Source organism: Salvelinus sp. IW2-2015, linkage group LG5 (genome assembly GCF_002910315.2).
Source record: "Salvelinus sp. IW2-2015 linkage group LG5, ASM291031v2, whole genome shotgun sequence".
In the NCBI taxonomy this organism is placed as follows: domain Eukaryota; kingdom Metazoa; phylum Chordata; class Actinopteri; order Salmoniformes; family Salmonidae; genus Salvelinus; species Salvelinus sp. IW2-2015.
Genome location: NC_036844.1, coordinates 28,392,689 through 28,410,536, shown reverse-complemented (window position 1 = coordinate 28,410,536; position 17,848 = coordinate 28,392,689). Strand labels below are relative to the sequence as shown.

Here is a 17,848-nt window from a genome sequence, read left to right as displayed (position 1 = left end):
TCTCTGAGGCGTTTGAAAAGCCTCCTAGTCTTTGTAGTTCAATGTATGTATTGGGGACAGAGGAAGAGGCAGTCATTTAAAAAAAAATCATGTCAACCCCTATTATTTCACACAGGATGAGTCCATGTAACTTGTGATTTGTTAAGCTGCGTTTGACTCCTGAACTAATTTAGGTTTCTCTAAACAAAAGGGCGGAATACTTTTGCAACAACTATGTTGTTATTATATGTTAACATTTGTAGAATTCTTTTCACTTTGGTATTCTGTGATGCTCAATGACAAATCACAACTAAATCCATTTCAATCCCACTTTGTCAAGCAACAAAATGTGAATAAATCCAAGGGGGTGAATACATTGACTTATGCAAGAAGTCAAATATGCATAATTATACTAAATGTTTACATGTTGGAGAAGGGGGTTTATTTAACTAAAAAAGTCAATGATTTGAATTGAGGATTGATTGTCAGTAATAAACCAACTACATTCCCATTTGCTTCACATTTTGTTTATTACAAAGTTATTATAAATGAAGGCTATGAAGTTCATACAGTATACCAGTACATAAATACACCATGTCTTGGTATAAACATTTGGTTTCCAGGTGTTTTCATATTCAAGGTTTTGTTGTCTCATGATATAAAATACTGATGGTATCATAGCTCTCAGAGGTGATGCTGTATGACAGTTTACATCCATAAGTATGGTGACACCCTATGATATCACAGCACTGTGTCCTACTAAAACAGCATCATGAGCCCTGTCTGAGTGCCCACATTGAGGATAACACAAAAAAAGTGTGAAACTCCAGTTTAGCAGATACAATTCTGAGTATAGCATGCTAAGGTATACTGTATATACCAGTTCATTTCACATAATGGTTTGCCCATCCAATGTTGGTATTCTTTCCATCATTTGGTCTGACCGGAGTGTATCCAGGAGATGCATATAGTCTTGTGGTCAGTCTGCAGGCGGCCGGGTGAGGAAACGCATCAGGCTCTCATAGCTGAGGAAGGTGATGGCGTTGACAGGGAAGGCCCTCAGACTGTTCAGGAGGAGCCCCTTAAAGAACACTCTCACCCCCTCCTCCTTCAGACTCACACTCATGCAGTGCAGGACCCCCTGGTACACCCGGCCCCCAGCACCGGACATCTGCAGCCGCGCTTTCACCACATCCATGGGCGTGGCAAAGGCCCACGTCACCACGCCTGCCACCCCACCCGCCATCAATACTGCAAATGTGCCTGCAGATTCAAACCAAATAATTACCTGAAAATCTATGTAGTTGCACTAGCACTCAAACCATCAGCAATAAACGGTCAAATCTAGACACTTGCTCTCTCTCTTCTCAGACTAGCATGGCCTTTGAACTGTTAATGACACACACACACTCCAAGTCGTCTCTATTGCAGTGACGTATAACAGTTTATCATATCTCAAAATGCCTGGAGATGAGAGTAACATCTCAGGAACCACATTCATATAATATAGCAATCTTTTCATATGTGCAGCGCAATTGCAAAAAAAGATGGCCTGGAACACAACCTCTCTCTCCAACTGACCTGGCCGTTTGCCTTCTTCAGTCAGAAACCTGCAGGTGATTTCGTAAGGCAAGAAGTAGATTCCATAGCAGGGTACATCTCTCAGGGTAAGAGCCAACCCCCCTCGAAACAATCCCCTTGGCCCCTCCTCCCTCAGGATGACAGTCACACAGTGAATGGGACCTCGATACCCGTCACCACCGACCCCAGCCCAGCCCTTGGTCTGGGACTGCAAGCGTACCTTCACCAGGTCAACAGGTGCAGTAACCACCACCTGGTAGCAAAGACAAGCTTGGTGTTAAAAAGTACACACAACAATGCTATATTTCAGGGCCATTTAAAGCACGTTCCATATTACCTGTGCCAGACCTGAGAAACAGCCAGCTGCGAAGACTGCTGATGCCGAGGCAGGGTTGCCTTGGATTCGGTCATTCCGTTGGGACTGGGTGAGGCAGTCTAAAGCATTGCTATAGGAACCAAAGACCACAGCGTTGGTGATGCCAGTAGTCAGGACAGGAAATGTCATGCCCTTGAAGAACCCAGGGATCTGATCCAACAAATACAAAAATAGTATAGTTAAGGAATTACTGATGGTACAACAATGTTGCGAAAATATAAAACACTCATCGACAAATCCCACTGGGCACAAACTGGTTGAATCAACGTTGTTTCAACATAATTTGTCAACGTATTGTGACGTGAAATCTACGAGGAAAATACATTAGATTTGAACTGTTGTTTTTTGGGTAAGATTTCAACTACCGGATTATGTCATCACGATAACCAAATTTCAACATAGACAAACCTTGAATAAAATATGTTGAATTTGTACTTTTAAAAGAACTTCAGATCTTCAACGATAAAATCTATCAGAAAAAAAAAACTATAGGCTGGGCAGCACCTCCTGGAGAATTGATCTATCAGAAGCTACCCTTTGGTATCCCATCCAGGGTTTTAAGTCTCTCTTCCTATGGCCATAAGGGTACAATACTTTTTCTTTGTGGAGGGTTTCAGAGTAGTGATTTTGATCTGATTATGTTATTTGAAATGTTGTTTTATCTTTTGACCAGTAGTAGTATTTTTTATACATTACTCTCATGGAGAATTATGTGTTAAAAATGGGGCGAAGGTGGGTTTATAAAAAACTGTCATAAGGTTATTTTGAAACTCCCACTATTTTGGCTTAAGTAATGTTTAGTAATCTAGCAAAGTTTTATTTTCCTTTCGGTAGTCAGCTGTTGCTGTATGCAGTGTAAGAAATTTAACACAACAAGGCTGTGAAATTGATATAATAGTATTATTATATTTTGTTGTTGAATAAGGTTATAAAGTTAGCAAGAATAAGTTTAATAATGGTAGACTTATGTTAAGTATTTAGGACATATTCTAAGCCAACAGGACAGGGATATATGACATCTGTGGTGATCCAGGATCATTGAGAGTATCGAGATAAGCTTTATCAACTAGGTAATAATCTTAGAGATTACTACCATAGACATGTTGATTTTTCTAAAAATCCATGAGTGCAGACAGGGAGACAGTGAGACATTTAGACAATATTTGATACTGACTGTTATAAGAAAGAGCGACAGACAGATGGAAGGAAGGGCAGACGGAGAAGCCCTCCCCCGCACTGCTGAGACCTTGATGATTTGGGAGTAGCAGGAGGAGAGAAGATAGAAGTGACACAGAATGGATAGATAACAGTTACTGAGTGGAGACCAGCATAATTAAACATAAACAGGATTAGATGGCAGAGTATAAGGCTCTCCCGAGAAATGGGGGACAGAAATAATATTGTGACAGACAGAAAAGACAATAAGAATAAAAGGGGAAGAGAATTTGGTTTGCTTAGCTTTAGGATATTCATTCGTGGAAAGACTTTCTGCTCCATTTGTTTTAAAAATATGACAAGTTAGGAGGGCAGGCCGGTATTTTAGTTTTTATTTGAAGTGTATGTTTAGTAAATTCGCTAGGAAGAGATATGATGATTTTGTTGAAAGTAGTTGTTACCCTAACTAAAAGAGGAATGAAAGCTTAGTTGGTTTCAGGAACTAAGGTGTTAGACACTGAACCATTGCCCAGAAATTATTCTGCACAACAGGCCGAAATAGTAGCATTGACTAGAGCCTGCGAAATAAGAAAGGAGAGAAAGGATACTATTTACACAGACAGCACACATGCATTTAAAACCATACTAAGCAGCACAGATAAATCTTAAAGAAGATAAGACACTTGACAGAGAATTGTTACAGGATAGCCAAGAACGAACGCCCCAGGGAGAATTGGACATGTGGAAAATGGACATGTGGAAAATGAAAGGGGCAATAATTTACTAATCTTACCTAAGTCATTGTTTAGATATGCAGCAATATTGACACATTGGCAGAGCCATGTGCCAACAGGGAGGAAGGATGGTAGAGACCGAATACAAACAGTGTAGCTAATCCCTCCGAATAGTGCACACATTAGTCTATTTCAAATGGCTGTGGCGAAACTGACAGCGTGAACCACTGCTTTTAACCAGGGCAAGGTGACCGGAAACATGACCGAATACAAACAGTGTAGCTATTCCCTCCGCAAGCCAATCAAACAAGCTAAGCGTCAGTATAGAGACAAAGTAGAGTCGCAATTCAACGGCTCAGACACAAGAGGTATGTGGCAGGGTCTAAACAGACTAAACAACTTCTTTGCTCGCTTGGGGACAATACAGTGCCACTGACACGGCCCGCTACCAAAACCTGTGGACTCTCCTTCACTGCAGCCGACGTGAGTAAAACACTTAACGTGTTAACCCTCGCAAGGCTGCAGGCCAGATGGCATCCCCAGCCGCGTCCTCAGAGCATGCGCAGACCAACTGGCTGGTGTGTTTACGGGCATATTCAATCAATCCTTATCCCAGTCTGCTGTTCCCACATGCTTCAAGAGGGCCACCATTGTTTCTGTTCCAAGAAGCTAAGGTAACTGAGCTAAACGACTACTGCCCCGTAGCACTCACTTCCGTCATCATGAAGTGCTTTGAGGAACTAGTCAAGGACCATATCACCTCCACCCTACCTGACACCCTAGACCCACTCCAATTTGCTTACCGCCAATAGGTCCACAGACGACGCATCGCAACCACACTGCACACTGCCCTAACCCATCTGGACAAGAGGAATACCTATGTGAGAATGCTGTTCATCGACTACAGCTCAGCATTTAACACCATAGTACCCTCCAAACTCGTCTCAAGCTCGAGACCCTGGGTCTCGACCCCGCCCTGTGCGTTTACCACCTGACGGGCCCGCCCCAGGTGGTGAGGGTAGGTAACATCTCCACCCCGCTGATCCTCAACACTGGGGCCCCACAAGGGTGCGTTCTGAGCCCTCTCCTGTACTCCCTGTTCACCCACAACTGCGTGACATGCACGCCTCCAACTCAATCATCAAGTTTGCAGACGACACTACAGTGGTAGGCTTGATTACCAAAACGACGAGACGGCCTACAGGGAGGAGGTGAGGGCCCTCGGAGTGTGGTGTCAGGAAAATAACCTCACACTCAACGTCAACAAAAACAAGGAGATGATCGTGGACTTCAGGAAACAGCAGAGGGAGCACCCCTTTCACATCGACGGGACAGTAGTGGAGAGGGTAGTAAGTTTTAAGTTCCTCGGCGTACACATCACGGATAAACTGAATTGGTCCACCCACACAGACAGCGTGGTGAAGAAGCCGCAGTAGCGCCTCTTCAACCTTAGGAGGCTGAAGAAATTCGACTTGTCACCAAAAGCACTCACAAACTTTTACAGATGCACAATCGAGAGCATCCTGTCGGGCTGGTTGCCTGGTACGGCAACTGCTCTGCCCACAACCGTAAGGCTCTCCAGAGGGTAGTGAGGTCTGCACAACATATCACCGGGGGCAAACTACCTGCCCTCCAGGACACCTACACCACCCGATGTCACAGGAAGGCCATAAAGATCATCAAGGACAACAACCACCCGAGCCACTGCCTGTTCACCCCGCTATCATCCAGAAGGCGAGGTCAGTACAGGTGCATGAAAGCAGGGACCGAGACTCTGAAAAACAGCTTCTATCTTAAGGCCATCAGACTGTTAAACAGCCACCACTAACATTGAGTGGCTGCTGCCAACATACTGACTCATCTCCAGCCACTTTAATAATGGAAAAATTTGATGTAAAAAATGTATCACTAGCCACTTTAAACAATGCCACTTAATATAATGTTTACATACCCTACATTACTCATCTCATATGTATATACTGTACTCTATACCATCTACTGCATCTTGCCATCTTTATGTAATACATGTATCACTAGCCACTTTAAACAATGCCACTTTTATATGTTTACATACCCTACATTACTCATCTCATATGTATATACTGTACTCTATACCATCTACTGCATCTTGCCTATGCCGTTCTGTACCATCACTCATTCATATATTTWTATGTACATATTCTTCATCTCTTTACACTTGTGTGTATAAGGTAGTTGTTGTGAAATTGTTAGGTTAGATTACTCGTTGGTTATTACTGCATTGTCGGAACTAGAAGCACAAGCATTTCGCTACACTCGCATTAACATCTGCTAACCATGTGTATGTGACAAATAAAAATTGATTTGATTTGGCCTAGGGATCACTACTTTAAAATAAATAAATACAAATTTGTAGAATATCCATTCCAACATTTGGAAATGGACTTCATTGAACTATTCCGAAGTGAGGGGAAGAAGGGGTGTTTAACAATAATAGATAAGTATAGCAAATGGGTAGAAGTGTTGCCAACTTACTTGGCGGACACGATTATGGTAGCTAAAATATTAGGTCAAGATATAATCCGTAGAGTTGGTTGACCAGGATCTATTTCTTTAAATAATGGATGACATTTGGTCATCCATGGTCCCGTGTGGCTCAGTTGGTAGAGCATGGCGCTTGCAACGCCAGGGTTGTGGGTTCATTCCCCACGGGGGGACCAGGATGAATATGTATGAACTTTCCAATTTGTAAGTCGCTTTGGATAAGAGCGTCTCCTAAATGACTTAAATGTAAATGTAAATTTTAGCTAATCAGGTAGAACAAATAGAATGCCAGAGTTAGGGACCAGAGCAAGTAGACATAGAAGTTGAAGATATACTAGCAGAACACATGAGAAGACTGTTTGTTAACCAAACCCGTATGTCCAAGATTTTGTGTCCAACAGGTGAATTACAGGAGAAGGTGATTCACTCAATCCAACCAGGAGACTGGGTGTAGATCCAGTCCCTGAGGAGAAAAGACTGGAAGCAGCCCCGTTGGGAAGGCCCATACCAGGTTCTGTTAAACCACGCCTTTGCCATTAGAATAGCTGAGAGAGTCACTTGGGTCCACGTTACCCACTGCAAAAGGGTATGTACACATACAAGCACTGCTGCTCACACAGAGAGTTAGGAGAAGAACCGAGTATCAACAGGGTCCGGGGGTCACCTCCTTAACGAAGAATCCCTATCCCAACCGTTCATCACTGTGTGTGCTCCTAGAGGTGTGAGTATGGGGTGGTGCCTAGCAGATCGACTAAGGGCAGGAGAGGGTTGGCGGTTTTTGGGAAGAGTAGGGACTCTGAGCTGCATCATAGTCTTGGTAACCTTTCTGATACATCCAGATCCACCACCTTCTGGTACTAATTATATGATGCCGTTGTCATTGATAAGAAGTATAAGATAAACTATATAATACACTGATGAGTGACTTACAGAATAAGGAGTCACAGAAGATCAAGATATAGGATTTAAGGTAAACATTAAACAATTCCCTAGGAAAGCAAATAACTTTACAGGGTTTGGGTTGGCCAGATTGAAGTACTCGGCCAACCCACCTCGGTTCACTTTAACTCCTGATGAGTACCAGTGTTATAGATACAAGAATGGCACCGAGAACTTAGATGATTTTAATGGCTGAAAGGTAATCGTTAATGTGACTGACTTAGGTTTGGAAGTACAGGAGAAAATTCTTAACCTCACAGCACCTATAACTGATGTAGGGTGGGCTCGTACCAGCAAAGGCCGCATACGACAGAAACTACCAAAAAGGGTGGTTAGGAACTTGCGCCCCGGGGTTATTGGTCAAACCAGTTCGAGTTAGTCATCAGAGGCCAGTTATAGGAGGCTAAAGTAGGCACAGAAGGAGTTTTGACCAGGATGGTCTAGATGGATGCTATTGGCATCCTCAGGGAAGTTAAAGATTAATACAAAGCTATGAATCAAATAGGTGAAGACTTTACCACTACGTTCTTTTGGTAGTTGACAATAAATAAAAATGTGGATTGGATTAATTACATCTATTACAATTAACAGAGATTCATGAATGAAACCGGGGTTGCAGTAAAGGGGTTCTCTGACCAATTATCCGCCACCTCCCTCATGACCTGTTCAAATAGACTGACACTCGATATGTTATTGGTAGAAAAGGGCGGGGTATGTAGAATGATTGGGGTTCATTGCTGTACGCTTATTTTTTAATAACACAGCTCCAGACGGATCAGTGACCATGGCAGGTTTGACCACATTAGCTCATGAGTTAGCAGAGAACTCTGGGGTGGATACTTTCCTGACAGGGTGGTTCGATAGCATGTTTGGGAAATGGAAAAATATTGTACGTACTGTATTGTGGGTTGCTTTCACCTGTATGAGTGTGTTGGTGTTGTGTGGATGCTGGTTGGTCCCATGTGTGAGAGGTTTGATCACCAGAACTCTGGAGAGATCGATGATGCAACAGATGGTGAGATATGGACCGATTCCGAGCTCCGACCAGTGGGATGACGAATACAGGCCTCCAGGCCTAGGAGATGGCTCCGTTTCTTTTAACCACAAGGAGCCAATGTTAGATGAGACTATCTTCAATGTTTAGACAGACTGTTCCTTTAATGAAGATTGTAATACAAATCCTAAAAAGAAAAGTTATAATTGGATATAGGCCTAGAGCAGTCGATGATGAGTATCTGATGTAAATACATGTATTGGTTTTGTTTGGTTTTGTTTGATTTTTTGATTCCATATGACGGTGGATGTATCAGTGTGTATTATTTAGTCATTAAGGGTGGATTGATAAGGGAATTATATGCTTAATGGTAGTGATTAAAATATTCCACCCTGAAACCATATAATTGTATGAAATTTATAAGAATCATAAATCTATAATCTGAGGGTGTGTGTAGTTTTAGTCAGAATTAGAACAAGGACCTTTTGCTCCTTTTTAGTATGTAAGCAGGGTGCAAGTGGGAAACAAATGATAAGAGGAGCTATCGACAGACAATTTGTACTACTGTGTTCTTTACAGGACATTCTGTCTCCACCTGTGGAGGGGAGAAACTGTTAGGCTTGCAGAAGATTATGAAACATGTTGCAGATTAAAGAAACAATGTATCTGTGTAGTGGAAAAACACAGACTGTCTGAGCAAGGCGTAGCTTAAGATTTGAACTTGTTTGTGTGTGTGTTATAAAGACTGTGTTTGTATTATGGACTTCAGAATGTTCTTGTGAATAAACTGTACTGAGTCTTTGCCTAATTATTATTAAACCCATGGCCTTACAAACCTTGGGGATTTGTCAAAGCTATTGATTGTTAGTTATTATCATTGTGATTGAAAATTCTCGTGACATTTGTTTAACACTTTTTTGGTTACTACATGATTCCATAGGTGTTATTTCATAGTTATGATGTCTTCACTATTATTCTACAATGTAGAAAATAGTAAAACATTTAGAAAAACCCTTGAATGAGTAGGTGTGTCCAAACTTTTGACTGGTACTGTAATTCGGTGGAGACCCGAGGAACCTCAAGAGTTAACCAATACTTTTTTTTTTTACTTCAACAATGAAGATATGTAATCTTACATAGCTTTTAAACAAGCTCATAAGTATGTTTTTATACGTTAAATCCTTGTCAATCCAAATGCCCAGATATTTAATTTTTTTTTTTACTTCAACAATGAAGATATGTAATCTTACATAGCTTTTAAACAAGCTCATAAGTATGTTTTTATATGTTAAATCCTTGTCAATCCAAATGCCCAGATATTTAAAGCGGGAACCCGATCAATGAGAGAACCATTCGATGAATAAATACACTGAGTGTACAAAACATTAAGAGGTTGGGGTAATTACATATATAACAAACAGATAAATATTAAATTTTTTATGTTTGGTTGTCAACACAAGCATATATCAACATTTGAAGGAGATGTATATTCTGCTTGGATAGTTCCATCTGTGCCACTGACTTTAATTCAAGTTTGTTTTCAAATTGATAATTGATATGTTGGATTCACGTCTCTATCTCAACCAAAAATCTAGTTAAAGAATAGGACTAAATCAAATCAAACTTTATTTAAAGTGCATTTCAAGTTTGTTTTGATTTAGTCCTAATCTTTAAATTAGATTTTTGGTTGAGATGGAGACATATATCCAACATGTTGATTATTAATTCATAAACAAACTGGAATTAAAGCCAGACAGTGGCACAGATGGAACTATCCAAGCAGAAGATAAATCACCTTCAAATGTTGATATTTGGTTGCGTTGACAACCAATGAGCTTAACACCTTGATAAGCTAATTTCATGACAACGGCTCACCACTCATCGTACTGGGCGACTTTAACCTCCCGACAAGGACTTCAATAAATGTATTTCCACCTCTTTCTTTCCACTCCTTTCCTCGTGACCTCACCCTTTCCCAGTCACCTCCTACTCACAAGGCAGAAAATATGCTTGACCTCATCTTTACTAGAGGCTGTTTGACTACTGATCTCACTACAACCCCCCTCCAGGTCTCTGATAACTACTTTGTTTTCTTTTCTCTCCATCTCTCCTTCAACCCTAACCACTCAGCCCCTACCTAGATGGTCATGTGCCACTGCAATCTTTGCTCTCTCTCTCCCGGTACTCTCTTCTTCTATCCTATCCTCTCTTCCATCTGCTAAATCCTTCTCCCACCTGTCTCCTGACTGCCTCTTCGACCCTCCTCTCCTCCCTTTCCGCATCCTTTGACTCTCACTGTCCCCTTACCTCCCAGCCGGCCTGACCTTCCCCTCCCGCTATGTGGCTGGGTGACTCACTGCATTCTAACAGAACAGGGCTGCGGGCAGCTAAGTGGAAATGGAGGAAAATAAACTTCTGGAGGACCTATCATCCTTCCACACTCTCCTCTGTAACTTCTCCTCCTCTGTATCCGTTGCTAAAGCCTCTTTCTATCACTCTAAATGTCCCTATAAATGTCAAGCTTCTGCCGCCAACCCTGGGAAACCTTTCTCCACTTTTTCCTCCCTCCTTAATCCTCCACCTCCTCCCCCTTTCCTCTCTGTGGACGACTTTGTCAACCACTTTGAAAAAAGGTTGATAACATCCGCTCCTCACTCTACTAAGTCCACTAGTCCCACTCACACAGAACTACCCTACGCCTTGAGCTCTTTCTCACCTCTCTCCAGATGAAATCCTGTGACTAGTGATGTCCAGCCGCCCAACAACCTGCCCACCTTCTGATACACAGGTGGCGACACACATTTCTGTGTGCCTGGCAGACATCTCAGCTTGGATGTCAGCCCACCACCTCATGCTCAAATTCAACAAAACTGAGCTACTCTTCCTCCAGGGGAAGATCTGCCCGCTCCAAGACCTCTCCATCACTGTTAACAACTCTACGGTGTCCCCCTCCCAGAGTGCAAAGAAGCTTGGCGTGACACTGGACTACAACCTGTCGTTCTCTGCAAACATCAAACCAGTGACTCGCTCCTACAGGTTCATGCTCTACAACATCTGTAGAGTCCGACCGTTCCTCACACAGGAAGCGGCGCAGGTCCTATTCCAGGCAGTTGTCATCTCCCGTCTAGACTCCTGCAACTCTCTGTTGGCTGGGCTCTACACTTGTGCCATCAAACCCCTGCAACTTATCCAGAATGCTGCAGCCCGCCTGGTGTTCAACCAATATTCTCCCATGTCACTCCTCCGCACACTTCACTGGCTTCCAGTCGAAGCCCTGGTGCTTGCCTACGGAGCAGCAAGGGGAACTGCACTTCCTTACCTTCAGGCTATGCTCAAACCCTACATCACAAACCAAGCACTCCTTTCCTCCACTTTGGTTCTCTTGGCCCTCCCACCCCTACGGGAGGACATCTCCTGCTCAGCCCAGTCAAAGCTCTTCTCTGCCCTGGCACCCCAATGGTGGAACAAATTTCTCAGGACAGCGGAGTCCCTTCCTATTTGGGGGAAAACATCTGAAACCCTACCTCTTTGAAGAGTATCTTAAATAACTCTCACGGCGCCCCGACGCCCCCCAATTTTATTTATTTTTTAAAAGGCACTTCTCTTTTCCCACTAGCACTGACTTTGATGATAAATATTTGTTGAGGGAAAATGTACTTGATACGATTGTGATGTTGTTGTCTTACCTAGCTTTCTTAAGATGAATGCACTAATTGTAAGTTGCTCTTGATAAGAGCCTCTGCTTGTCACGCCCTGACCGTAGAGAGCTTTTTATGTCTCTATTTTGGTTTGGTCAGGGTGTGATTTGGGTGGGCATTCTATGTTCTTTTTTCTATGATTTGTATTTCTGTGTGTTTGGCCGGGTGTGGTTCTCAATCAGAGGCAGCTGTCTATCGTTGCTCTGATTGAGAACCATACTTAGGTTACTTTTTCCCACCTGTCTGTGTGGGTAGTTGTCTATGTGTAGTTGCATGTCAGCACTCTGTTATTATAGCTTCACGTTCATTTTGTTGTTTTTGTTAGTTTGTTTAAGTGTTCTTCGTTTTATTAAAGAAGAATGTATTCACATTACGCTGCGCCTTGGTCTCCTCACTACGACGAACGTGACACTGCTAAATAACTAAAATGTAAACATTTTAAATGTAACCAAATACATTTCAATATTTGAAATACAATAAATAGCCTATTAACTTGTTAACAAATTATATGTTGGATTTACGTCTCCAACTCAACCAAAAATAAAAGTTAAAGATTGGGCATAAGCCAGTTGCACAGATGGAACTATCCAAGCAGTAGATCTCCTTTAAATGTTCATATCTGGTTGTGTTGTCAACCAAATACAATTTAATATTACTTTTGTAATACAGTAAATAGCCTACGTTAAGGCTATCTTACAAACTAATGTAACATTTTACCTCAAAATGAGTAACATATCCATGGCCACATTTTGAGGTTACTGTAACTATACATGTATTTTTATGTAATAATTTACAGTGTGGATGTTCAAGATAACATGCATAGGTCGTCACAGGTCTGTGGAGATCTTCACCTTTGTGTAATAATCTGTGCAGAATCTCGAACGGCATAGATCACCTGCACTATGTACTTTTAATGTAATCTCAACAGCAATTCAGGTCATTTGGTTCTGCTATTAGATGAAGCACAGCGATAACACATTAACACATTAAATATATTGTATAAATAAAACAAAAATCCTGACATTGTATTCCCACTTGAACTTTGCTGTGCATGGTTGAAAGCGCAGTGATAGACATTTGAGTGAAAACTAAACCAAAAAGAAGACATTGTTTTTTCATTGGAATTTGGTTGTGCTTTTAGATGGTTGAAAGACTAGTAATAACACATTGGAAATTCATCTAACTTTTGGCTGTCTTTTTGAGTGGGTGAATATAGGATGTAATCTCATTGTTCGTCTCAACCAAATATCACCCAATTATCGACATTGAAATTACGTGCTATGCACAGTGGGATGAGTCATATAATACCAAAGTATTCAAAACCTTACCCCTTCACGAGTGTATGTCCTAGCCACACAGTCAAAAATCCCCTTGTATTTAACCTGGGTCTGCAGACGCACCTACATATGGAGTATAATATACATATTATGTGACTTGTCAACAAGTTTAGATTCCTTGGTCTAAATTAGTGGATATAATCATCAAGTTTGAGTGAGTCCAATACTTGTACCTTCACTGTGTCCATTGGATGACCAAAAGCCAACCCTACTGCTCCTAGAACATATTAATTTACGCCTAGTCAAATTCACAATCCATATTCATGTCCAAAAATGTTTTTATACACAAAGATCTATGTTACCCCTATACATTACCTGAGATGCATCCTGCTATGAATTCCACAAACGGCATGGTAGGCTTGCTCAGTTGCTTGCTCACACTAAAACAGATAAATTACAGTACAACTATCAGTCCCAGGTTAATCAAGGTAGTTGGGTTTACAATCTCTCACCTTGTAACCATCTAGTCAGAATTCAGCATTTGTTTTATGATGATACATGAATAGCCCTTACAGTTTAGGGGAAAATATAAAATTATTAATAATTTTCTCTGATGACATTACCCAGTGGGCACAGACGTCAATTCAATGTATCAATGTTGGATCAACATAATTTAATTGAAGTGATGTGTAAACAACGTTGATTCAACCAGTGTGTGCCCAGTGGGTAGACTCATTGAACTTCAATACAGATTTCACAGCACATGGTTCTGGATCTCAAAGTGATCTTTGAGCTTGAGAGTGCAATCATTGCAGTCTTGTGCATGTCAATATGTTTTTTTTATTGTTTTTATGGGGGCTGGGGGTGGGGACTAACAGACAACAATATGCCTTTACTGCTACTTACAGCTATTTTCGCTCACATACAGTACACTGCCATCTTAATTCCAACCCTCAGAAACTAACAAACTAACCCATCATCCACAAACTAACCCATCTTTCCCAGTACATTACCATTTTACTGTTTCCTTTGACAATACATCCTTCTATTTTACTGTGATGTCTAACGAGGTTCTTGAACCTCTATATTTGTACCGTTTCAACCTAGATTGCCCTAAAAATAAATACTTTACAGAAGAGTATATTCATATTTCCCATTGGTTGATCTTGGTTTTTCAGATCTCTTAACAGTAGGCCTACTGTTTGTAGGTCCATCTGAACACAGACATTATCACTTACCTGTCTTCAAAAGCAAGCCACCGCAAGTACAGTACCAAAAAACAAATTCTATTGATTCTGTTTCCTCGGCGCAGAGTCTACACAGGGTTGACTGTTCAATGTCAAGATATCTATTGGAGTCCCATTCTAAATCATTGATCGAAAATATAGGTCGCTAAAGCATATAGCATTGCTTATATGGCTTGTAAATGGCTAGTGATATGCTGCTATTCAACCTGTGCAGAATTAATAAACGCACCCATCAGTCTGGAGCAGTAAACCAGTTAATAATATACAAAATTGGGGCGAACATCCACCTTGCTTTTTGCGCTTAAAAGACTGAAAGCAAATATTTTGAAGAGTGGGTTCGACTCGAAAATTTGGTTGGTGACCTAGATCAGAGGAAGATTTACTTGATTTGAGCGTTACCTCATCGTAGAATACACACCAACACAAGTTATATCGGGGCATTATACTTTCTTGATCGACCCGCACTATTGTATGACTGTAATGAAACAGGCAGGGAGCAGGTCTCGAACCCTCGACCTTCTAGCCCGAAGTCCGGCGCGCTATCGACTGTGCCGCAAAAGCATGCTCGAGGGGCAGAGTCGATTTCCGCGGTTATAAACCCAGGGTCGTTACAGTACTATATCTCAAGGCTAATCGTCTTTGATTCATTTTTCTATGGTAAAAATGTGAACTGTCCGCTATAAATATATATATTTTAAAGTGCAGTCCATGCAACGAACGACGCAACGCAGAGTGCCTGAATAAAGCCCTTAGTCGTGGTATATTGGCCATATACCACAACCCCAGAGGTGCCTTATTGCTATTACAAACTGTTTAGCCACGTAATTAGAAGAGTAAAAGGTGGTGGTTCAAGTCCTGAATGCTGATTGGCTGACAGCTGTGGTATATCAGACTGTATACCACGGGTATGACAAAACATGTATTTTTACTGCTCTAATTACATTGGTAACCAGTTTATAATAGCAATAAGGCACCTTAGGGGTTTGTGATATTTGGCCAATATACCACGGCTAAGGGCTGTATTCAGGCACTCCACATTGCGTCGTGCTTAAGAACAGCCCTGACCCATGGTATATTGTCCATATACCACACCCCCCTCGGGCCTTATTGCTTAATTATAAACTGGGTTGTTCGAGCCCTGAATGCTGATTGGCTGACAGCCGTTGTATATTTAAACAATAAGGCCAGATTGGGTTTGTTATATATGGCCAATATACCATGGCTAAGAGCTGTTCTTATGCACAATGCAATGCGGAGTGCCTGGAAACAGCCCTTAGCCGTGGTATATTGGCCAAATATCACAAACCCCTAAGGTGCCTTATTGCTATTATAAACTGGTTACCAAAGTAATTAGAGCAGTAAAAATAAATGCTTTGTCATACACATGGTATACGGTCTGATATACAACGGCTGTTGCAAAGCCCTTAGTGTCACACCCTGATCTGTTTCACCCGTCTTGTGCTTGTCTCTACCCCCCATCAGGTGTCTCCCATTTTCCTCCATTATCCCCTGTGTATTTATACCTGTGTTTTTTGTTGGTCTGTTGCCAGTTCGTCTTGTCAAGTCTTACTAGCGTGTTTTCTCGTCCTTCTGGTTCTGACCATTCTGTCTGCCTGACATTCTGTCCCTTATTGACGCTGTTTTGGATTACCGACCTCTGCCTGCCTGCCGTCCTGTACCTGTCGGACTCTGACCTGGTTACGAACCTCTGCCTGTCCTCGACCTGCCCTTTGCCCCCTCTCCCCCATGTTATAATAAATTATCTAAGAACTGAATACTTAGCCATGGTATATTGGTCATATACCACAAACTGCTGAGGTGCCTTATTGCTATTATAAACTGGTTACCAACATAATTAGAACAGTAAAAATAAATGTTTTGTCATACCTGTGGTATACAGTCTGATATACCACGGCTGTCAGCCAATCAGCATTCCGGGCTCAAAACCACCCAGTTTATAATTGCAGGTATATTTGCAAGTAGAATTCTATGGTTATAGTTCATTTTTACATGTTCTATGTTTGAGCTGCTTTTGAAAGCAAAAGTCCAATTGAAAACATTACTGCCATTGTTGAATTGGATTTTCATAATGGCAAGCTTGGACTGAGGGTTTGGTTAGCTAAACTAGCAAGTCTGTTTGTTTGGTTACCACGGCAACTACTGTAGCTATGTAGTCAAGTTGCTAGCTAGCTACTTCAGTGGATGTTGAACACATTTCTACCAGCAAATGAACACATTTCTGGCGGCAAATGTGTTAAATTATAGCAATGGTTAAATCAACTCTGGGGTCTATGCGTTGTATGGAAAATAATGCAACTCCGTAGAAGTTCAGTTCCACTCTAGAAAGTCGTGGAACACGCCTTCAACGTGGTTCATTATTTTCCATAGAACGCATAGCCCTCGTTGATTATCCCTTACGTAATGTATATATTTATATCAAGTAGCGATATAACCCTAATTTATTTCGAATAGGCTAGACAGACAGTGTTCCCCTATCATATTAGGCCTATGCCAGCAGCATACCACCCTGCATACCACTGCTGGCTTGCTTCTGAAGCTAAGCAGGGTTGGTCCTGGTCAGTCCCTGGATGGGAGACCAGGTGCTGCTGGAAGTGGTGTTGGAGGGCCAGTAGGAGGCACTCTTTCCTCTGGTCTAAACAAAGATCCCAATGCCCCAGGGCAGTGATTGGGGACACTGCTCTGTGTAGGGTGCCGTCTTTCGGATGGGACGTTAAACGGGTGTCCTGACTCTCTGAGGTCATTAAAGATCCCATGGCACTTATCGTAAGAGTAGGGGTGTTAACCCCGGTGTCCTGGCTAAATTCCCAATCTGGCCCTCAACCATCACGGTCACCTAATAATCCCCAGTTTACAATTGGCTCATTCATCCCCCTCCTCTCCCCTGTAACTATTCCCCAGGTCGTTGCTGCAAATGAGAACGTGTTCTCAGTCAAATTACCTGGTAAAATAACGGTTAAATAAATAAGGCGAGTTCAATGGTATTGCTTCTGCTCTAGACACAGTGCTCACACTGTCTCTGGTTTTAGCATAATTGCTCAATTATATCTAAACACAGAATAATAGTTAAGCAACAAACTACAATTCCAGAACGATAGATGGCGGTAATGCACCATAAAAGTTGAGCTGCACAACAACAAAAATATGATTTTTTTTACCAAAGAACAATGAGACAGATATTGTCTCATGTGAAGCATCTACTTGCCATTTTCACTCACTACCAAATATGGTAGTGAGAGGAAGCCATCAGTGGGAGAAGATGGAAAGAGATGGATTTTGTCCGACATTCTGCACATTTTCTCATCTCAATACAGTTTTCTGTTCCCA

General features: G+C 41.7%; 1 protein-coding gene across 4 annotated transcripts; it reads right to left on the bottom strand.

Moving 5' to 3' along the window:
* Positions 1–760: 760 nt before the first annotated feature.
* Positions 761–17,815, bottom strand: LOC111964199 (solute carrier family 25 member 45). 4 transcript variants are annotated; one of them, XM_070443647.1, is made up of 7 exons: positions 17,727–17,815; positions 13,632–13,696; positions 13,490–13,533; positions 13,308–13,379; positions 1,898–2,086; positions 1,561–1,813; positions 761–1,242 (listed from the first exon to the last, which is right to left on the bottom strand). In XM_070443647.1, exons 2-7 carry the CDS (start codon positions 13,666–13,668, stop codon positions 959–961), a joined length of 879 nt encoding a protein of 292 aa, XP_070299748.1. In that variant the 5' UTR covers positions 13,669–13,696; positions 17,727–17,815; the 3' UTR covers positions 761–958. The 4 variants fall into 4 exon arrangements, with proteins under 4 accessions (XP_070299748.1, XP_070299749.1, XP_023843749.1 ...); XM_070443648.1 differs by lacking the exon at positions 17,727–17,815 and adding an exon at positions 16,391–16,462; XM_023987981.2 differs by lacking the exon at positions 17,727–17,815 and adding an exon at positions 16,027–16,109.
* Between the last annotated feature and the right edge of the window lie 33 nt (positions 17,816–17,848).